Genomic DNA, 23,005 nt, shown 5'->3' with positions numbered 1-23,005 from the left:
AAACCGCATCAATTACAAGTTGGTGCCAGTTTACCTCAGTTTCCACGTTCCTGAGGCCCCCAGCTCTGTAAGGCTAACAGTGATTACAAAACCACTGAGCAGCTAGGTGGACCAGTACCCACCGGCCTATCCGAACACATTGAGCTTGTGTTGGCTGGAGAGCAAAGAGTCAGGAACTTTAAGCCAGGCCTGCCCTCCAGGCCGATCCCCTTGTGACTGGTGGTTCGTGGTGATTGCTGGATTCCAGTTCAGCACAGCAAAAGGAATACCTAGGAGTCCATTTTTGGTCATTAAACAAAACACAAGGAAGTCTTCAAAAAGTATGTGGAACACGCGTATTACAAAAAAATGCATGGGTTTATTTGGGGCACCCAAATAAAGCTTTTTAAAGTCCATTTTGCCATGAACTATTTGAAGTATGCTCATACCTGAGGTTGGGGGAAGGGCATGATATATAAAAAAGAACTCCCTCCCCCGCTCCACACACATTTGTGGGATCTGGCACTGTTAGCTGGCAGTGCTCCCTAAGCCTGTACTACCTCCCATAAAGTGCCCCACCAGCACCCTGTAGACTATGCTGACAACACATGAACCACGTCCAACACTGGGAGAGACCAGGTTCTCTGGAGTACAAGCACCTTCATCTGGATGAAGACCCCAGCATGGCTTTGGAGAATGGGGCTAAGCCCAGGCTGCTTAGCAAGGCAGCGTAGCCATTTAACAGGGACTGTAGGTACAGGTCAAATCTGCCCCTACCCTGTTTGCTTTTCTCTTGTGCTCTAGCCTCAAGTAACTGGCAGCTGTGGTGGTGTGACACAGCCATGGCTCGGGCTCAGTCAAAGTGGTAATCCTGGCCTAGGCAGGAGCTGGATTTGCTGGAGTCGTGCCTGGGCTCAAGAAACCACAGTTGAAGGACCAGCACTGTGGTACAACAAGTTAGGTCATGGCATTCCGGGAGTGAACCAACACATGGAATCCTGCTCTCCCTATGTATGGAAGATTCCCCCTAAAATGTTATAAAGAGGAAACTGTAGTTTAAAGACTGAGAATCCCAGGGCAGCTACTGTGGCACAACACTTAAACTACTGCAACTACTGCTTGGGATCTTGCATCCTATATCCTGTTGCATGTAAGCTTCCCCTCACACACCCAGGCCCACAGACAACAAAAGTGCTCCCTAAGTGTGGAAAGCTGACACATACCTTTGTACCTCCTACTCTAGGAATAAGAAAAATACTCTCAACAGAATTTTATCCCAAAACTTTCAGAAATTAAGCCACCAAGTTGATATTCAAAATTTTTATTGATTTCTTTGTAACAGCAACCACTGGAAAGAATTTCATTTTCCCCTAATTTCCAAACATTTGCTGGTTTGAAAGATTGGTTAAACAACATAAACTGGTCATGGGATCACACAGGACCACCTGAAAAACTGCATGGGAGCCCTCTGCTACCCATCCATGACAGTGAAATGGACGGAATGGGGTGAGGGGTCACATACCAAGGGAGCAGGGAAGTCCAAGGAAAGAGCTGGCAGTTTCTGCTTTCTATTCACAATGGATAAACCTGGTGGCACTAAGATAGAGAAGAAATTAAAAATAAAGATGCTTAAAATGGACACCTCAAAATGTGAGTGTACCCTGGGTTCTTCAAGATTGAGCCCTGGGGTGGCAGAGTCTCGGCAAGAGATGGACTCCCTGTATGGGTGCAGGAAAGGCACTGGCGCAGACTCGGTGACTGGGGGCGGCCACCAGGAGGAACTGCAACACCACGTAGAGATTCACCCTCCCCCCCGCCCCGTTTGAACTCAAAATGCCCAAGGCCTTGGCTTGGACTGCTTGGAAGATGGAGAGGAGAGAGGTGCACTGGGACAAGAACTAGTATTCTCTGCTGGGCTGATGGAATTCTCTAAGCAGTTAAAATCTACAGGGAATCTTGGTTTTCAGCACTGACAGGAGCTCCCTTTGGAAATCTCAGGATGGCTACACAATTTTCAAGGTAGGGCAGCCCCTTCTGCCAGCTTCAGGCACATGGGAAGGTAGCAGAGTGAGAGTTAAATGCCTTGGAACTTGTGTCCTACATCAGCCATATTTTCCATCGGGCATCCATGCCCTATAGCATGGTTTATCAGGGCTGCTGCCAGAGGCTGACAAGCAAAGAAAAGCAACAGACCATCTACACAGCAACTTGAAAGGTGTCAACTTCCAGCACTAGCCTACAGGAAGCTGGGAAAGATGTTGCAGATGATTAACTGGAAAAACTAGTATTGGTCATGAGCTAGCCTCAAGGAAATTCCTGAACAAGAAGCCTGCTTCTGGAACAGGAAACATCTCTGGGTTATGGCATTCTGCAGAACAATGATCCACCTGCATAAAGATCAGATCCCGCTTTAATGTAAATGCTAAGAATTCGGGAAGGAGCACTGTGCCCCTCCCCCCGAAAACCAGACAAATTGTCCTCTCAAAGCAGCAATGTTTTCATTCAAAAAAATCCTACCTTCTCCCAGAAGTGAGGGCCGGGTAAGTAATTGGGTCTCATCAACTGGTTATGTGTGTAGTCCAGACAAAGACAGGAAGGCCTGCTCTCAAAAATGGAATGCAAAGGGCCAAGGGTGCTGGCAGTTAGCAACTGAGACATGGAAAGAGAAACCGTTTCCAGGATACTTCTAACCCAAGCCTTTTACGCTGGTGGCCTTGAAAGCAGGCACTCTGATTGACTTGATGATGGACTCAGCAATGAAACCCACAGCTCTAGCATGCTGCATTCCAATGAAAGTGTCCAGTTATAATGGTGTCTGAACTGGGTAGGCAAGATCTGAAACTCCCAGAATGGTAACCCAAATAGGGGAAAATTTTTTTCTAACATGGCTTCAGCAGCAATGCTTCTTACACAAGTACACTTGAAAGCAAGACGGGATACCAGCAAGAGGCTTTTCATAGAACCCACCTGTCTAAGTTACTTGATATTGCTTAAGGCATGGTGGGAACGGGTGCCTCACATGCACATCAGACATTGTCTGTCTCTATATTGAGGGCGAGGATAAGACTGATCCCCTTCAGAAACGCTCAGTTTCCCAAGTTCTAAAGAAGCAGCAAGCAGACTCTTGTGAGTCTCCGATGCTGCCTATTTTCACTGTGACCTGAAATAGGGGAGCAGAGCAGGCCTCAAAAACTGACCGCACCCCACCTCCAGATCCCTTCTTCTACTTCACCCTGAATCCCAATGGCTGCTGTTTCATCAGCTCCTTTAACAATCCCCACTCTAACTCAGCTTTAGTGGCTCAGCTGGGAGGATCCAGTTCCTTCTCCTCACTAAAGGAAAATAAACAGTGAATGAATCTTAGAGAAATCAAGTTTAGGACTTGCAGACAAGCATTCCCTGAGCTGCTGCTAGCCAGGCATATGGCCACTCCACTTCTGGAAGCTGCCCAGTTTTCACCATGCCCCTAAAACCAGGAAGCAACTTAAGGGAAAGGGCAACAGTCTGTCTTCTGCCCCACCTTGGTGAGAGGCATCTCAGATGACTGTTTTTGTAGCAATGTGTCAAGCCTACCATTGCAGATACTACCTGCCTCCAGTGGACCTGGCTTCATGCAGGTGGGATGTGGGGATTCCTCTCCTTGAGGGTGGCTAGGCTTAGTGGTTAGTTGCTAAAGAAGAGGTGATGGTGTGTGCTTTTGGAGACTATGTCATAAAAGGCACGACAGGTGGGTGTTAGACCTAGTAGTTGAACTGACAGGCAGGGTACCCAAGTCCCACACAACTCCTGATGATGTGACATGTATTCTAGCAGACAGTGTTGATGGCTCAAGTGGTCGAGTCTCGGCCACCCATATGAGAGGCCTGGATTCAGTTCCCTGCTCCAGGCTTTGGCTCTTTGTGGCTACTGTGGACAATTAACGAAAAATGGAAGATCTCTATCTTTCCAATAAATTGACTTTGATATATATATATATTTTTTTTTTTTTTTTTAAATAAATGCATATCAACTTTCTCCTGTCCTGCCCCCTCTCTGGGATCACTTGCTCAGGGCCAAACCGGCTATTGTAAAGGTGGAGACACCATGCTGCCTGGTGGAACGGCTCCTATGGGAGGCACACCATCCACAGACACAGGGAACTCAGAACTGGATTATACTGTCCCAACTTCATGAGACCCTGCTGAGTGATTCCACATCCTAATGCACACACTGACAGACAACGTTTGTTAGTTCACGATACTAAGTTTGGGGATAATCTGTTACAGCAACAGGAAGTTAACACTCTTGGATCAGAAGCCAATACCTAGAATCCAGTGTCTGCTCCTGTGCAATACCTAATTAAACAGAAGAGGCAAACTCAAGGAATCACACTATAAAGTAAGTGAAAAATACAACAATGCCGTGTATCCTGCTGAAATCTGGAAAAAGGTTATTTCCCACAATTCAGACTGATTGTCCCCAGAAGTGCAGAAACACGGGTTCCTCATAAAGTACAGGTGTTCACTAAGCTTCTAGTAACCGTCTCATTCAGGCTGTAAATTAAGGGTTTTCCCCTCCTAGAAACCATCAGGATACGTTACTCATGGAAAAATCTCAGCCATGAGAATTGTTTCCCCACATCCAGAGGCAAACAGAGATATCATCTCCTGGAAATTTCTCTTGCCTCATAAAGTGATTTTAAAATGTTGATTTCTAGAGGCCCAAGCACCTGCAGACACAGCAGCCTCAGGGAAACACCTGCACCAAACAGCAGGCAGGGACAGGGTGGCTGCAGCATTACCAAGGTGATGTGCCCCAAAGTTCTACAGGCATATGCTCTGACGAGAGGGCCCACAGGCATCCTGCTATCCCTGAACACAGGCCGCAATAAAGATGGAGAAGAGGCTGCTGGTTCTGGCAGAGAGCTGGTGGCCAGCAGGAGTCTGATTCTACAGGAGGCCAAGACCAGTGTAGAAGAATGAAAAGTCTCACTCCCAAAGAATCAAACTTCTCAGGGTACAAAGAGGTACTCGGCAAACTTCGTATGCAAATGATCAAGCAACTTAGTTTTCCAAAGAGTATGTAAAGCGAAATTTGTAGTTTAATTAAAATCAGAACAGGGACATATCAAACAACAACATATTTTTCTGATTATCACTTTTTGAGTCAAAGCATCCCCCAAACATTGGAGATCCAGCTTATTCCTGAGACATCAACCATCACAAAAGGTTTTCACTCTTTGAACTATTCACATTTTGTAGCAGAAAACAGAACAAAGTCCCACACACATCCCTCCTCTGTTCTTCCTACAACGTGTTCACAAACAGGAGCATTCAGAGTTTCAAAGAAAAACAGCTTTCTTAGCCTGGGATCTGATCACTTAACAAGTGAGTTCAGGGCATCAAATCCAAGCGGAAATTCCCAGGACTTTTTTATTTTTCTTTCTATGAGGGGATGGATGCACTTGTCTATGACAAGTGTCTCTCTCCTGGGATTCCTGTGCCAGTCCATAACCCTGGAGACACAGGTGGCGAGGAGGGTGAATGAGAAAGCGCAGGGCAAGAACAAGGAATGGGTAGGCTTTGAACATCCCATCACAAGACAGAATGGTCCAGTTTCACAAACACTCTCTACAGACAGCAGACATGCACACCCGAACTAGAAGAGAAAGCAGAAAAGTGGAGAATGGATTGGAGACATGGGATGGGACACAGAACAGCAGACTCGCTTGTGGACAGTTCTCACCTTCCTAACACTGGAAGGTATTAATTAAAAAGTTGCTGTTCAGAATTGTACTGAAAACATATTTAAAAATAGGTCTGTAGTCATCTTAAAAATAAAAGGTTACTCCTCAAATAAGAGGAGTAACAGGTTTTATCAGATACCAACACTTGAGGTATCTTAGAAGTGGATTTGAAAAATGGACTGGCAGAGAAGGAAAGGAGCAAAAGAAAGAAGGAAAGAAGAAAGGGGAATCAAGAGTAAAACAGGAAAGGCAAGAAACTGGGAGGAACACATTTTGAAGTCCAGTCTTATCTACCCCAGCTGCCAAACACAGCAGACTTGCCAAGGGGAAGAGCTCTTGTCTGCAAGCACCTGAGAGTTGGCTTTAAACTTGCCCATATTAGGAACAGCCAGCCAAAACAAGTGACACAGCTCATGGGCCCTAAAGCAGCGACCATGGAGACTGGGCCCATCAACCATCCTGCGCTCTCCCAGGGTCATCCTTGGGTGTTACCTGGCATGGTTCTATCAGCAGGCATTATCAAGCAGAGGTGGCTGTTGTGACTCTCTTATTTGGGATGGACCTGCTCCAGGTGTGCACAAAACCACCCAGACACTTGGAGTATACAAAGACTTTGCTAGCAATAAGATGCAAGCAGGAAGGAACGGGGGAAGAGTGAAGGAGAGCTGATACTTGGGACTCCCTTCTGACGTGGAGCTTAAAAATATCCATACAAACGCGCTACATAAGAAAATAGCAAGAAGGATTGTAATACCAAGACAGAAGAAGACATTCCTCCCAGAGGAAATAGGGGAAGGAGCCCTCAGAATGGTATCACAGGAAAATGCTACCAGAGTTGCACCAACTATACTCTGTCCTCAAGGACAGACGCCAAGGGGAAAGCTGCTCTTCTTGGCCACTTTCCCTGATGGTTTTCAAGATCCCAACCTAGCTTCTCCTGCAGCCCTGAAGCACAGGCAGGAGACAGAGGAGAAGGAGCAAGGATAACGCAGGACCCACCAAACCCCTGTGTCCTTTCTCTGGACTTCCCAACAGGAAGTTGTCGGTGGGCAGAAATTTGATTTGGGGCAGATCTGAGTTGGACAGGTAGTTCTCAATTGAAAAGTGACCGAGGAAGCCAGTTCAACTGTTTCCATGATGGACTGCTTGGTTCTGTGGAAATAGTCTCAGGGCCTTCAATCTAACTAAGTGGGAGGAGAAACAGGAAATGGAGGAGAAATGGTCAGAAGCTCATCATCCCATCATTTGGCACCTGGAAGAAGGGGGTGCAAGCAGCAATGGGGACTGCTGGTATGGCCTCCAGGCTTCCACTGTGGATCTGATCGGTCCAATCATGTACATGCAGGTCTCCATACAGCTGCTTTTCTGCTAATCTTTACTGGTGAGTTAGATGTCCATTTCAAACTGAGCATCATCCCCTAGTCAGCACAAGAAAATGACAAGTTTAGCACAAAAGGGAAAAGCAAACTTTCAACCACCAATCTCCCTTCACAAGAGTCACAAAATGGCCCAGACTTATCCCATTCTCTGTTGCCTTAAAACATTTTGCTTTGCTTTGGTTGCATTTTATACTCTGTCCCTCTGTCCACAGGGTTACCAAGCAGCAATTCCTGGGAATTATTTACTGAATTTCAGGTAAGCACATTCTTCTTGTGGTTTTGAACACATTACTCATTAAACAAACACTCATTTGAAATGAGAAGGCATAATGCTGATGCACGCCCACAGGCCTCCACATGCAACTCCTGGGATGTACTTCAGGAGCTGGCCATTTCCACCTAGCTGTTGTGTCAGACACAAAGAACTCCTGACTACAGATGTGCGTGGCAGGCATATTCAGAAACATATTGGGAAACAAACCCCTCTGCATTTCCCCACATCATACAAAAGGACATTCTAGAAGGAACAGGCCTAGTTCAAGTAAGGGATGAGAATTTGGACTGTGAAATTCTATTTTGCTTGCCATATGTGTGCCACCCCTGTCCAATAAAGCTTAGGTCATCAAGCCCTCAAGGCAAGGCTAAGGGCTCTCCACCTGAACTGACCATCCTCTGATCCCATCCACAGTAACTAGACGAGAGGGTTTCAATAAACTATTTGAGGAATAAAGGGGCACCTTAGAGATAACCAGTTATCACCCCATTCAAAAAAAAAAAAAAAAAACCAACATTTTTTTTCTTTTTAATAGACTCAATATAGTTCATGGGTATAATTCTATGAATATGATATTCCCTTCCTCTCTTCTCAAAATTTTTTCAACCCTAGCAAACTAACATTCAACTTCCCATAGCAGCCCTCTTCATCTCCACTCTCTTACCAATTGCATGCTTCCGGTCATGATTGTTTAAGTTGTTCAAATTGTTTACTTCCACTTTGGAGTCTTCGATTAAGGTGCCAGGGCTCGTGACTCCTGGAATATTGGGCAGATGACAGGGCGGGGTCTGAGCCATTGGAGAATTGCGACGATCCAACAAAAACTTTCGATCATAAATGATTCGGGTTCCTGGAAAACAGGGTTGAAAACACTCTGAAACAAAGTAAAGAGCTAGCAGCATATTACCCAAGAAAGCATTTATTTTGGAAATATCCCTTCTTTCTCTTAATACTCTTTAAAACAAACAAAAATGACCAGTAGTTGAAAGGCAGAGAGAGAGAGAGAGAGAGAGACAGGAAAGGAAAGACAAGTATCGTCCTCACACTGTTTCCTCTCCAAATGCCTACAATGGCCTCGGCTGGCCCAGGAGGCTGGAACTCAATCTGTCTCTCCCGTGGGTAGAAGGTGAGCTATCACCTGCTGCCTCCCCAAGCGCACTGTCAGGAGTTAGGACTCAGGAACTGAGTTGAAATGCCACTAATCCTAAGTCTTAAGGAGATACTCTAACCCCTCTGCCCAAGAAGAGACTCCTGCCATCTGCAATCTCCTTTCTTCTGCTCTGTCCGTGAAACCCCTGCTTATCCTTCATGACTCAACATTGCTTCCTTTACAAAAGTCACCCCCTTACTGAGAACATCTTTTCTTCTTATCAGCCAGTATAGGTCCTGTTTATCTATCTTCCCCTATGGACTTGGATTCCATATCCTAGGGATATGCTAATTCATATCTGACCTATGTCCTAATGTTATGATCTTCAAGGGGTCGGCACCATGTGTAGTTGCTTAAACCTCTTCCTGCAGTGCCAGCATCCCATTTAGGCACCAGTTCAAGTCCTGGCAGTTCCACTTCCAGTCCAGCTCCCTGCTAACGTGCCTGGGCTCCAGCACCCACGAAGACATATCTGGAAAAAGCTCCAAACAACTGACTTTGGACAAACTCAGCTCAGGCCTCTGTAGCCATTTGGAGCAAATGGAAGATCTTCCTGTCTCTCCCCTCCTCTCTGTAACTACTTTTCTGGTAGGTAGATAGACAGATAGATAAATGAATAAATAAACCTAGAGGAAGAGCTGCTGCTCTCTTTTTGTCATATTCTCCCCAAGGTACTACTGAGTTAGGTAATATAAAAAAAAAAAGGAGGGCACAGCTAGGGGTGAAAAGTCCTCACCTTGAACACATCAGGAACCCATATGGACGCCAGTTCTAATCCTGGCAGCTCCACTTCCGAAGGTTCTTCCCCTGTCTCTCCTCCTTTCTGTATATCTGACTTTGCAGTAAAAAATTAAATAAACCTTAAAAAAAAGGGGGGGGGGAGCAAAAGGAAAGGAAAAAGAAAAGTAGCCACAGGAAGATTCCTGGGAGGTGATCATTTATAGAAACCACTGACTGAAGAGGGCGACCAAGAGGGAAGTGGTAGTGCAGCATATGTGCCAAGTCCAGCTAGGAAACAAAAGGAATTAGTCAGGACCAAGTATCATGTCCACAATGGGTTTAAAGCCAAAGAAAATTTGGGCCCAGCAAAGTGGCCTAGCAGCTGAAGATCTTGCCTTGAACGCGCAGGGATCCCACAAGGGCGGTAGTTCTAATCTCCGCAGCCCTGCTTCCCATCCAGCTCCCTGCACCTCCATGGGAGACCTGGAAGAGGCTCCGGGCTCCTGGCTTTGGATCAGCTAAGCTCCGACCGTTGTGGTCACTTTGGGCGTGAATCATTGGACGAAAGATCTTCCTCTCTGTCTCTCCTCTTCTCTGTATATCTTTCAAATAACAATAAATAATTCTTTTTTTAAAGATTTATTTTTATTATTTTTATTGGAAAGGCAGATATACAGAGAGGAGAGACAGACAGAAAGATCTTCCGTCTGATGATTCACTCCCCAGACAGCTGCAACGGCTGGAGTTGAGCCAATCCAAAGCCAGGAGCCTCTTCTGGGTCTCCCACGTGGGTGCAGGGTCCCAAAGCTTTGGGCCGTCCTCAACTGCTTTTCCCAGGCCACAGGCAGGGAGCTGGATGGGAAGGGAAGCGGGGCTGCCGGGATTAGAACCGGCGCCCATATGGGATCCCGGGCGTGCAAGGCAAGGACCTTAACCACTGTGCCATCGCACCGGGCCCTAAACAATTCTTTAAAAAAAAAAAAAAAAAAGCCAAAGAAAATCCTGCTCTAAGGCGTTAAGTCATCCAAATTAAAGGTAAAAACAAGACAATGTATGAGGATGCTGGATTACAGAACAAAACTCTAAATATTACCCACTGGCAAATGCCTTAAAAAAGATTCATTTATTTTCTATTGGAAAGTCAGATATACAAAGAAGAGGAGGAGAGACAGAGAGAAAGATCTTCCATCAGCCATCAGCTGATTTACTTCCCAAGTGGACACATGGCTGGAGATCAGCTGATCCAAAACCAGGAGCCAGAAGCTTCTTCTGGGCCTTCTACATGGGGGGCAAATGCCTTTAAATCCTCAACTGAAAAGGAATTCTGTCATGTATAACATGAATCTGAGTCACATATTTCCTCTTCCTCAAACAACTTGTGATGATCAATTTCAGAGAGGAACAGGGTAACAAATCTATCAGAAATGTGAGGAAGAGAGTGGGAAAAAAAGCTAGACATTTGCTATAAGACAGAAAACTCCAGGGCTAGCACCGTGGCTCAGTAGAAAAGTCACTGCTCACCATGCCTGCATCCCATATGCAGGTGTCAGTCTATGTTCTGCTGTTCCACTTCTGATACAGCTTCCTGCTTTGGGGCCTCGGAAGGCATAAAAAGATGGCCCAAATTCTTGGGATGCTGCACCCATACGGGAGACTAGCATGGCGTTCCTGGCTCCTGGTTTTGGCCTTGCCCAGCCCGGCTGCTGCAGGCACTGAAGTGAATCAGCAGATGAAAGAGCTCTGTCTCCCTTTCTACCACGGCCTTTCAAATAACCCAGTAAATCTTACAGGTGAGAGGAGAGAGCAAATTTCAGCGTTTATCCAAAAAAGGGAGGAGACCTTAACATTTAGTAAATGGATGAGAAGAGTTTACAGACTTAAAGATTTTCTTAGAATTAACATTTTCACCAGTTCATTGGAAATGAACTTAAAATTTTGGTGCAAGAAATTTGAAATTCAGGGCCCAGTGCCGTGGCCTAGTAGCTAAAGTCCTTGCTTTGAACACCCCAGGATCCCATATGGGCGCCAGTTCTAATCCCAGCAGCCCCACTTCCCATCCAGCTCCCTGATTGTGGCCTGGGAAAATAGTCGAGGACGGCCCAAAACCTTGGGACCCTGCACCAGCATGGGAGACCTAGAAGAGGATTTGGGCTCCTGGCTTCAGGTTGGCACAGCACCGGCCGTTGCGGTCACTTGGGGAGTGAATCATCAGAAGGAAGATATTTCTCTCTGCCTCCCCTCCTCTCTCTCTATATATATGCGACTTTGTATTAAAAATAAATAAATCTCTCAACTGAACTTGAACTGTGGTTATGCAGCAAGGTGGAGGAATCCACTATGGGGGGAGGGGTATGGGAGGGGTGAGGGGAATCCCCAGTGCCTATAAAACTGTATCACATAATACAATGTTAATAACAATAAAAAAAATTAATAAATCTTAAAAAAAAAAGAAATTTGAAATTCACACACAAAGGTAGAGTCTACAAAGAATTACTGGAAATTCACTGGGAACACTTCCCATCCCAGTCAGGCCTCACAGTTTTGGGGCCTGGAAGTGAAGGGGCTGGGTAGATGATTCCTGAAGAGGGCTCTCTTCTTGCTCACAGGTGGCTGTCCTATCTCTTCCCCCAGATGTGGGTGTGCATACAGAATCTATTATTCCAAAAATATCAACCCCACCAGGAGGGCTACAACCCTCACCTACATCTAAACATAAGCAATTAGCAAGGGTCCCACCTCCTAACACCATCACATTGGGATTTAAGGTCTTCAACATTTTAATTTGGGGAAATAAAATTTAATCTCTAACAAACCCTTTACAAACACTGTAACTTCATGGATCCAATCTGTCGGGTTTTGAAGTCAACAATCTGTTCCCTGAACATATGTAAAGCAAGTGCAATCCGGATGAGAAGGGCCGGATGGCTTTCCAAAGGAAGTGTCGGCAATGCAGTCTGCACATGTGCCGTGTGCCCCCCTCCAGCTCAGGTTTGGCCAAGCTTCAGAAGGGTGAGCTTCCCAGTGAGATGTTCTTACCAACATTCACTTAGACGTAAGAACAGCTTATCCTCATTTTTGCAGCAAGCCAAACCTGGACACTTGGGATAAAGCAGTGAAAAAAGCATAGAACAGAAGCAATAACATATGGATTGTATGTACTGAAACAAGTAGGACACATGCATTAGAGACTGTTTAAATGTATGAGAAGCTGAAGATTCACTGTACTCTACCAGAATCAATAAAAACATTTTTAATTTGATAAAATTCATTTACAACTCATCCATTTTAAAGGGTGTAATTCAATAGTTTTTAGTTAATTCACAGAACTGTGTACCCATCATCATAATCAATTTTGCAACGCTTTGATTACTCATAAAGAACCCTACCTCCTAGCGGCCCCACAGACACCACCCCACCTCCCCTCCAGTCCTAAGCAATGACTAATCCACTCTTGTCTCTGTAATCGGCCTATTCTGGGCATACCACATACACTGAATCGTACAATACACAGTCTTTTATGACTATTTCTTTCATCTACATACACATTAATCTACATAGCAACGATTAGTACCTCCTTTCTTTTTATGAAGTATTTCATTGTATATATCACACTGTGCTGTCTCTAGTACTCTGCCTTTCAAAAAATTAAATGATCTTAAAAAGACAATATTGAAAGTGATCATCCATAGCCCAGTGTGACAGCCTAGTGGTTAAATTCCTCACCTTGCACATGCTGGGATCCCATATGAGCGTCAGTTCTAATCAGAGCAGCCCTGCTTCCCATCCAGCTCCCTGCTTGTGGCCTGGGAAAGCAGTCAAGGATGACCCAAAGCCTTGGGACCCTGCACATGTGTGGGAGATCTAGAGGAGGCTCCTGGCTCCAGATTGGCTCAGCTCCAGTTGTTGTGGTCACTTGCAGCGGGGGGTGGGGTGGGGTGGTGGTGGTGGTGAATCAACAGTCGGAAGTTTTTCCTCTCTGTATATCTGACCTTCCAATAAAATTAAGTCTTCAAAGAAAAAGTGACTGTCCAATTTTTCTCTACTTCAAAACAAAAAAGGAATCTTTAAATCTAGGTTAACAGATACATTTGTTCATCCCTTAAAAGCCAAATACTAGGACAAATTTAATACTCTGAATCCAGCATTTTCTAGACACGGACATTAACAAGATAACATGGATGTAAATCCAAGCTCCTTAGATGAAAAGGAAGCAGGGAAGAAAGAGGGATTTTTTGATCTAAAATCCAGCAACTTGCCAATGAGAAGAAAAAAAAAAAAAAATCCAGCAACTTGCCAATGAGAAAAAAAAAAAAAAAAGGGAAGAAAATCAACAAAAAGGCCAACAACTGTAGGTCAAAACCAAGACGGCAGGACAGAAGCAAGGCTCCTCCAGCTTTAGGGCCTCTGCTTAACACCAAGTAGCTTATTTTATTTATTTTTAAGATTTATTTATTGTTACTGAAAAGTCAGATACACAGAGAGGAGGAGAGACAGAGAGGATTAGCACCGGTGCCCATTTGGGAGCCTGGTGTGTACAAGGTAAGGACTTTATCCACTAGGCTACCGCACTGGGCCCCCCAAGTAGCTTTTTAAAAATAAAAATCTATGCATCAAGTACATACACCTAGTAAATGAAGTGTTGAAATACAGCTAAATATAGGAGGCCTAAGGCAGCAGTTTCTACACTCCTTTGTAAAATTCTGCTTAATTAAGGCTGCTTCTAGAATTAGAATTAAACATTCTCTTACAGAATTAGATAGCTTGGGAAAAGCATTAAGGAACTTGTCCAAATTGTAGAACTTGAACAAGCTGGTGATAAAACCCTCGAAGAAGACTGAGCTGAACCTGCACTCCCGCACAGAGGGAACAGGTGGAGTTGAAGATTCCTCATGGGATGCTATCCATCCAAGAGGAAGCTTTCTGTGAAAACTCGCAGTTACATATCCCGGGCTAGGCATACTGCCGGGAAGGGATGGAACCAAGGACTCAGTGACAGCACAGAAGGGGAAATGCTTGTTGAGCAGGAAGTCAGCAGTGTCAGCCACATTTAAATGCACCTCAACCTCACACACATACACAAACAAGCTGGGCGATCAGGAGGTAGAAGTACACAGTCAGTCACGTCTCAGTGTCAAGGATCCTGAGAAAGGCACTGTGACTGTCACAGCACCACAGGGGCACTTCCACAAACCTAGGTGGTTTGAGCTAATCACCGCCATGACCTCTTGAAGCACAGTGAAGGTGTGCAGCTGCTACCAGTGAATGCGCTGATCACTACAGTTGACTCTGATAAGGACTTGACAACAATGAACAGCATGGCACAGGATCTACGTACTCTAGCAACACACTGTTGATTTTCAAGAGTGATATGCCAGGCCTCACTGCACATGCTGCTTTCACAGGCTGCCAGCACAGTTTGGTCACACCATCATTGCCACCAACAAGGCACTGCCAAGTCTATGACATCTCTAGGTGACAGGAACTCTGCAGCTCTTATGGGCCCGCCATTCTGTATGCCATCTGCGGCCTGAACTGGGAGAGAAAATTACATATAGCAACTCAATCATTATTTCTCCTTGTAGGAAACTGTTAATATACATAACTGACAACTAATCTAGGGCATTAAATGCTGTCACTTAGAAACTCAGAGGTAGAGACTACAAAAACAGGATGGTGGAAGCGGGGAGAAGAGACCCCAGTGCCAATTAAATTGTATCAAAAAACAATAATATATACACATATGTATCTAAAAAAAAAAAACAGGCTAAAAGCTTAAAATGGTTTTTCTGGACAGTAGAAATGGAATCAGAAGGAAAGGGAATAGAAGTATCACTTTTTGTTCTTAGCCTAATACCAGGTAGCTAACTTTTTTTTTTTTAAAGATTTATTTTATTTTTAGTACAAAGTCAGATATACAGAGAGGAGGAGAGACAGAGAGGAAGATCTTCCATCCGATGATTCACTCCCCAAGTGACCGCAACGGCTGGTGCTGTGGCAATCCGAAGCCGGGAACCAGGAACCTCTTCCAGGTCTCCCATGCTGGTGCAGAGTCCCAAAGCTTTGGGCCGTCCTCCACTGCTTTCCCAGGCCACAAGCAGGGAGCTGGATGGGAAGTGGAGCTGCCAGGATTAGAACCAGCGCCCATATGGGATCCTGGTGCATTCAAGGCGAGGACTTTAGCCTCTAGATCACACCACTGGGCCCCAGGTAACTAACTTTTAAAACTTCTACTTTCATAGGTATTGAATTAAGTTAAAAAACAAAACAAAACAAAACAAAACTCATCGGGGCCCAGAGCAGTAGCCTAGTGACTCTTTAAATCTTTGCCTTGCACATCCAGGATCCCATATGAGCATTGGTTCTAATCCCAGCAACCCTGCTTCCCATCCAGCTCCCTACTTGAGGCCTGGGTAAGTGGTCAAGGATGGCCCAAAGCTTTGGGACCCTGCACCTTTGTAGGAGACCTGGAAGAGGCTCCTGGATTTGGATCAGCTGAACTCCAGCCATTGCAGCTACCTGGGGAGTGAATCAGCAGACAAAGATCTTCCTCTCTGTCTTTCCTCCTCTGTATATCTGACTTTCCAATAACAATGAATAAATCTTTAAACAACAAACAAATAAATAAATATTTTTAAAAACTTAAACAAAATTAGCCTCAAGACACCAGAGCACAGCCTGGTACCCATATGGGTTACCAGCTGGTTCCACTTCCAATCCACAGCCCTGCCACGAGACACACAGAAAAGCAAAAGATGGCTCACGTGTTTGGGTCTCCCATTTGGGTAGAGTTCAGGATTCCCAGTTTTGGTCTAGCCCAGTCCTGCAGTCATTTGCAGAGTGAACTATCAGATGAAAGATCTCTCTGTCTCTGCCTTTAGAATCAATAACAAATTTTAGGGAGGTGGGAGCTAGCCAAGAGGGATGGAGATTCTGGCACTTGAGATACCTGCATCCCAATTAGAGCAGAATTCCTTGCTTTGGCTTCATTCAAAATGGCCCATACCTGCTTATTGTCTCTATGTGGGGAAGTGAACCAGAAAACAGAAAATCCTTATCTGTCACCCTGCTTTTCAAATAAATCTCAAAAATAAGAGAAAAAAAGAAAAGCAAAAGTCCACACTACTCTAATTCTGATCCATCTTCCTGTTAATTCACCTGGGAAGGCAACAGAATAGTTGCCCAAATATTTGAGTCCCTGCCATCCAAGTGGGAGACCTGGACAAAACTGCTACTTCTAGGTATTTGAGGGAATAGCTGCAAGATCCCTATCTGTGTCTTTAAAATAAATAATAACAAAAGAATAAGATAGCACCTGGCACAGTAGCCTAGTGGCTAAGGTCCTCGCCTTGCATGCCCTAGGATCCCATATGGGCACCGGTTCTAATCCTGGTGGCCCCGCTTCCCATCCAGCTCCCTGCTTGTGGGCCTGGGAAGGCAGTTGAGGATGGCCCAAAGCCTTGGGACCCTGCACTCGCATAGGAGACCTGGAAGAGGTTCCAGGCTCCTGGCTTCAGATCGGCTCAGCTCCAGGAATTGCAACCGCTTTGGGAGTGAATCAACAGACAAAAGATCTTCCTCTGTCTCTCCTCCTTTCTGTATATCTGACTTTCCAAAAAAAAAATAAATAAATAAAATAAATCTTAAACAAACAACAACAAAAGAATAAGAAAGACAAACACCTAGCTGCACATGGGCTGGACAGTTAGCTGCTGGGTACTAAGGAACACAAAGGTTTGAAGAAGCATGTATAAATCACAAACGGACAAATGCGAAAAGAGCAGCCAGAGTTCTTACCCACTGTGAATCTTAAGTGACTTCTATCATAGTCAGAGTAGCAGCAAGCTTTTAAACATTAATTTGATCACCTAAAGACTTGGGAAGCAAGAAAAAGTTCTGGCTTCTTGGCAACAATTTGCCTTCCTTCTCAAATTTTCCTTTCTAACCAGATGAACAAGCTTTCTCCATTGTACCTTTACCCTACCTGTCCTGCAAATATTTAGACACACTGTTTGTCAAACCTACACAGTAATTCCATGATCCCGCCTATAAACCTGTCTTTAAGACCTCAAAAGGTCTCTGCCAATAACCTTGGTGGTGTCAGGTAACAGGATCATCACTTCTTCCTCCAATCTCAGGCCACAGGCCTCAGGGAAGCAGAAGGGAGCACACAGGCCTGCCACAGGAGCGCCAGCAGGCCCCAGAAGCTGGCTGACTTAGGGCAGACAGAGGTGCAGGTTCCAGAGGGCACTGACTTGAGGATGGAGAACGTGATCTTGCCCAGATGCAGAATTCAAACCCTTGGGGCCCACAGCTCCGGGGCCAGTCTCAGCTGCCCCACTTCTGATTCAGCTCCCTGTTGATGTGCTTGGGAAAGCAGTGCAAGATAGCCCAAGTTCCTGGGATACTGTCTTCTATGTGGGAGATCCAGAAGAAGCTCCTGGCTTCCACTTGGCCCAGGTTCAGTTCTAGTCATTGCGGCTACTTGAGGAGTGAATGAGGATGGAAGCGGTCTCTCTCAGCCTTTCAAATACATGAATCTTAACAATACACCAGCATTAAAGCCTTCGCCAGCAAAATGCACCCAGTTTAAGAACAAAAAGGACATCTTTTTCAATATATACTTTGGAAACTCATGAATACAAGACAACAGCTGAATATCCCATGGAATGATCACCTGTGCTGTGATAAGTAAATGTCATTGCTCTACCACGGAGCAAAATGATTTTACACCCTTCATTACTTGGCCATGTACTTTCTGCGCACAATAATGAAATCCTTTGGCTGTTAACTAAAGCTAGACTTAATAAGTACATTGGTTGGTTCAGAAGTTGTTGTCCTGGAATAAATTCCACCCAAGAACACCAAACAGCAAACAATATGGTCAGCAGCTGACCTTCCTTCCCCGTGCCTGCAGGCAGACTCGTCTCACTCCCCCTCAGAGGAAGCAGATGGCACGGCAGCACCTCCACCTCCTTGCTCCTTGGCAGAGCTCACACTAAGTGCATCATCTTGCTGTCTTCCTGTCTTCTCCTTTACTTGCAGACCCTTCTGATGGCCTTCAGGTCAATCCGCCCCAGTGGGCCAGTCCCAGCAGCTACCCAGCAGGTGAGGAAGAGCCACGCATCATCTCAGATCTTATCATGGCAAAGAGCATTTGCCAGGGCTGATGAGGATGTCACACAGAGAAAGGCAAGAGGTTTCTGTGACTGTACTGACTGCCTAGCACACAACCCTCCCAGGAGACCCGGTTCAGCCCCCAGAAAGCACAACCACATTAGCTAGAGGCAGGAAAATGTCTGAATGTTGAAAAATATCTTATGATAGCAGAGGATAAGATTGGAATAATACTCAATGTACTAAATTTAAGGCAACCCACTGACACTAATTAGCTGTAGGATACTTTACAAGGACTTAATTTTCTGGGTCTCATTTCTCTCATTTATAAACTGAACCCAACAGATTCCTTACCTACTAACTTTACCTTCCACTAGAGCTGGAAGTAGCTTCTCAATGGAGAACTTAAATATCCCCAATTCCTCCACAGAAAGATAAAAAATATAAAGTGGGCCTGATGCGGTGGTCTAGCGACTAAAGTCCTTGCCTTGCATGTGCTGGCATCCCATTTGGGTGCTGGATCATATCCCAGCTGCCCCACTTCCCATCCAGCTCCCTGCTTGTGGCCTGGGAAAGCAGTGGAGGACAGGTCAAAGCCTTAGGACCCTGCACCCATGTGAGAGACCTGGAAGCAGCTCCTGGCTTTGGATTGGCTCAGCTCCAGCTGTTACAGCTACTTGGGGAGTGAACCAGCAAATGAAAGATCTTCCTCTCTGTCTCTCCGCCTTCCCAATAAAAAGAAATAAATCTTTAAAAAACATCTTAAATATATACATGTACATACACACACATATATATATAAACATAAGGACAGTTACATACCTTAAATGTCCTCAACAAAAAAATTTTTCGTAGTAAAGAAACAAAGGACATTCCACCAGGTTGTTTTCCACCATCACTTACTTCCCACACTCAGGAAGGTGCTGCAGGGGCACCTACATACAGGGTGTGCTGCGTCCTCTGACCCACCAAGGGTAGAGGGGAGAAATCTTCCGTTCACTATGTTGTGGACGTCCCTGCCTAGTCTGCTCAGTAAGGGCACTGAGCACAACTTTTACCCTCGAATGCTCGGCTGGGTGTGACACCCAAGGAGTTTGAAGCAAGAATTGTTAATTCTCTCCCTCATAGCTGAACATATTTCTAACACAAATGTGCCCACTCTTATTGTCTCCAAGTCTGAAATACATAAGCCAGTATTTGATTCTCTGTAATCCCAGAACTATAAATCTTAACTTGCTTCTCTTTCCCTTCCCAAATCAGAATCTTAAGCTCATCTGGATAAGAAACTGTACTTCTTATTAAGTACTAAAGGGCCAAAAAGGAGTCAGTAAGTACTTAGCATGACAGTGCTAACTGCCTAAATCCTCGCCTTGCACACACGAGGATCCCATGAGTGCTGGTTCATGTCCTGACTGCTCCACTTCCCATCCAACTCCCTGCTGGTGACTTAGGACACACTAAAGCCTTTGGACCCTGCATCCATACAGGAGACCTTAAAAAAAAAAGCTCCTGATTTAGAATTGGCTTAGATCCAGCCATTGGAGCCACTTATGGAGTGAACCAGCAGATGGATGTCTTTCTATAGATCTGTCTTTCCAATAAAAATAAATTTAAAAATTCATGAGTCAAGAAAATGAGTATTTAAATATAAAACTGAAGAATAAGAGAAGCGATTTAATGGCCAGCTAATGGGGATGTATGTGTTGCGGGGAGGGACAAGCATTTGAGCCACTGTTCCAGACGAAGAGTTGGGTTTCTATCCTGAAAGCAAAGCCTAAAGATTATGCCTTTATTTATTCAGTTAGTTAGTTATTTTTTTATTGCAAAAGTCATATACAGAGGAAGACCTTCCGTCCGATGATTCACGCCCAAAGTGACCACAATAGCAAGTGCTTCGCCGATCTGTAGCCAGGAGCCCAGATCCTCTTTTGGGTCTCCCACACGGGTGCAGGGTCCCAAGGCTCTGGGCCGTCCTCCACTGCTTTCCCAGGCCACAAGCAGGGAGCTGAATGGGAAGTGGAGCTGCTGGCATTAGAACCAGCACCCATATGGGATCCCAACGTGTTCAAGGCAAGGACTTTAGCTGTTAGGCCACCGCACTGGGCCAATTATGCCTTTATTTCAAAAGCATGGCAGCTCGCCCTCTGCAGTGATTCCCTGGGGGAATACTGATGCACTCAAAGCTCAAAGTCTAGCTCCCTCCCCTGAATGACTAAGCGCAGGTGTTCCTGGGACTCCTCGGACTGTTGGGAGCACAGGCATTTGCAAACCAACACCACAAAGAAGTCTGAAAGGCCCTTGGAAAGCCAGGCCTGTTTCCTTAAATGATATCAGTCCAATCATGGTCAGGACCCCCTCCCCCCTGGAGCCGACTCTGGGCAACTTAAAAGCATATTCAAGCACAGGTCTGGCTGGGAGGGTGCTAAGTCCCTCCCTGAGAAAAGCCTTGTTTCCTTAAATCCAGCTCTGCACACACAACCATGCACTTTTAGTGAGGTCATGGTCGAGTCTCCTGAGGCCCCCACCCTTCCCCTCCAGTGGCCCGGCTGGATTCCTCTGCAAAAGCTTCCTGCTAGATTTTTATCCGTTGGCGTTGGGTATTCTGCAGGCCTTGCTATTGTGCAATCGATTAGAGGCCGGCCCAGGCCTGGCTGCACCGGATTGGCTGCGGTGCAAGTCGTGGGCCCAGCCCACAGGAAGGAGGCTAGGGAGCCTGCCCCTGGCAGGGGCTGCCAGCGATGTTCCCACCCTCCAGTGAGAGGCCATCCCATCACCCATAGAAGGCAAAGTTCTCAAGTTCCAACAACAGAGGCCTAGTGGCCTTCAGAACATGCTCCTTAAAAAAAAAAAAAAAAAAAAAAAGACCTTGCCCATCCTCGCCCCTCCGAGAATAGACAACCTTTGAGCCCCCCTTTCCCGTGACCAATTCAAACACACCTGGCACCTTCCTCCAAGTACAGTAAACAGTTCCCAACTACTCCGGAAAGCAATGCCCACAACCTTCCTCAGAATCGAGCAGCCCACCCAGCCTGACAATGCCCCCTCCGAGGAAGCCAACAAAAGCACGGCCAATCAATCTCCCCCATCCCCTGAAGCTGCCAGTGCTTGGCCACCTCACCTCCTTTCGCTCCGCTACCACTTGAGCCTTACTTTACCCCGTCTGTCCGGCCTGAGGACTGCCCCCTACACACACACAGCCAGTAAACAATGGTGTCAAAGCAGGCTAACATTGGGCGAGGCTTCCACACCTGGCAAGGGAGCCTCCTCCTGGGGTTCTCAAAGCAGCACAACAAACTATCCTTGGATCCCGAGAACTCCAAACCTTTCTCTCCCGCTCCCCGCCCCGCGCCGATGATTCCACTCCAAAAAAGGCCCCCGGACACACAACTCCAATAATCAAGGCTGACTGTGCACAATCCGCTGCCACTGAGGACCAGGTCACGCGAAGCGGGGGCCTGAACTCCGAGGCGGGGAGCGAGTGAAAACTGGGTCGAGTGCGCGTTCCAACGGCCACGCAGCCCAAAGGGCTCGCACACCCTCCGCGCCCCTCAAGAGCTGCCCACCTTCGAGCCTTATGGGGGCTGCTCGCTCTCCCGCGTCTCCCCAAGGGCTCGCCAGTCCTCTGCGTCCCCCCAAGGGCTCGCTCGCTCTCCGCGCCCCCCAAGGGCTCGCACGCCCTCCACGCCCCCACCGTTCCTCTCCTAGTCCCTGGAAGGGGGCGCGCACTCGGCTAGCGGGGCAGGGCAAGGCTGGCTCACCTCCCGGTGTGGTGGAGAAGAGAGTCCCTCCGGGCGTGGTGCAGTAATCATGAGGTAGCTGCGCGGCGTCGCTGATGGGCACGGTGCGCGTGGGGATGGCACGGCTCTGGCTGGGCTGATGGCCGCTGCCAGCGGACGAGGACATGGCTGTGGGCGCGAGCTCTCGGCTTTGTCCGACGGGCGGACTGGCGGCAGCGGCGGCGGTTCGGCGGGCGGACGAAAGGCCTCGCTCGGCTCGCTCCTGGTTCGCTCCCTCTCACTCCTCGTCCCGCTCCGCTCCCGCCGCCGCCGCCGCCGCCGCCCGATCCTCCGGCCTCCGCCAGTAGCCTCAGCAGCAGGAGAAGCGGCAGCGGCGACGACGACGACGACCGGAAGCGGGCGAAGGCGGGAGCCAGAGGGAGTTCGGGAAGAGGGACGAGACCGGAAGTTACCCGGTGGGCGGGTCTTCCGATCGGGGGCGGGGCTTCTGCTATGGTGGGTCCTCTGCTCGGGGCGGGGCCTCTGTTCGGGGGGCGGGGTCTTCCCCGGGTAGGCGGAAGAGGGTAATGAAGGGGAAAAGCTACTCGTGGCTGGTGGTGTTGTGGATCTGTAGGCCTTGAACTAACTTCAATACTTATTCCTTCTAAGCGTGATTTTCACTCCTGATTGTTTATTATGAAAGGCAAGCTGTGCATGCACTATATAGCTTTTAATAATTCAACAGAGCAGAAATTTTGTCACCCAAGTTTCCCAATTTTCCTTTCCTGGGCAACCGCTCATGTCAGAGACCATCGCTATGTAAACCTAAAGAACAGGTAAACATTAGGAAGAGGAGAAGACCAATAGCAGTCCCCCTCACGGGGGGTTGTCAGATCAGAGGTAAACCGAGGCACAGGCACACAGTTCCCTGAAAAATCTAGAGCTGCA

At 46.7% G+C, this 23,005-nt stretch overlaps 1 protein-coding gene across 1 annotated transcript; it reads right to left on the bottom strand.

Annotated features, from left to right (window-relative positions):
- Nucleotides 1-1,284: 1,284 nt before the first annotated feature.
- Nucleotides 1,285-22,497, bottom strand: EIF4EBP2 (eukaryotic translation initiation factor 4E binding protein 2). The gene is made up of 3 exons (XM_040975891.1): nucleotides 22,100-22,497; nucleotides 8,022-8,207; nucleotides 1,285-7,122 (listed from the first exon to the last, which is right to left on the bottom strand). Exons 1-3 carry the CDS (start codon nucleotides 22,242-22,244, stop codon nucleotides 7,091-7,093), a joined length of 363 nt encoding a protein of 120 aa, XP_040831825.1. The 5' UTR covers nucleotides 22,245-22,497; the 3' UTR covers nucleotides 1,285-7,090.
- Nucleotides 22,498-23,005: the final 508 nt, after the last annotated feature.

Source organism: Ochotona curzoniae, unplaced genomic scaffold (assembly GCF_017591425.1).
Source record: "Ochotona curzoniae isolate NIBS_2020 unplaced genomic scaffold, NIBS_Ocur_1.0 contig_2692, whole genome shotgun sequence".
In the NCBI taxonomy this organism is placed as follows: Eukaryota; Metazoa; Chordata; class Mammalia; order Lagomorpha; family Ochotonidae; genus Ochotona; species Ochotona curzoniae.
The sequence above is the reverse complement of the archived record's forward strand: the minus strand, read 5'-3'. Positions and strand labels throughout refer to the sequence as shown.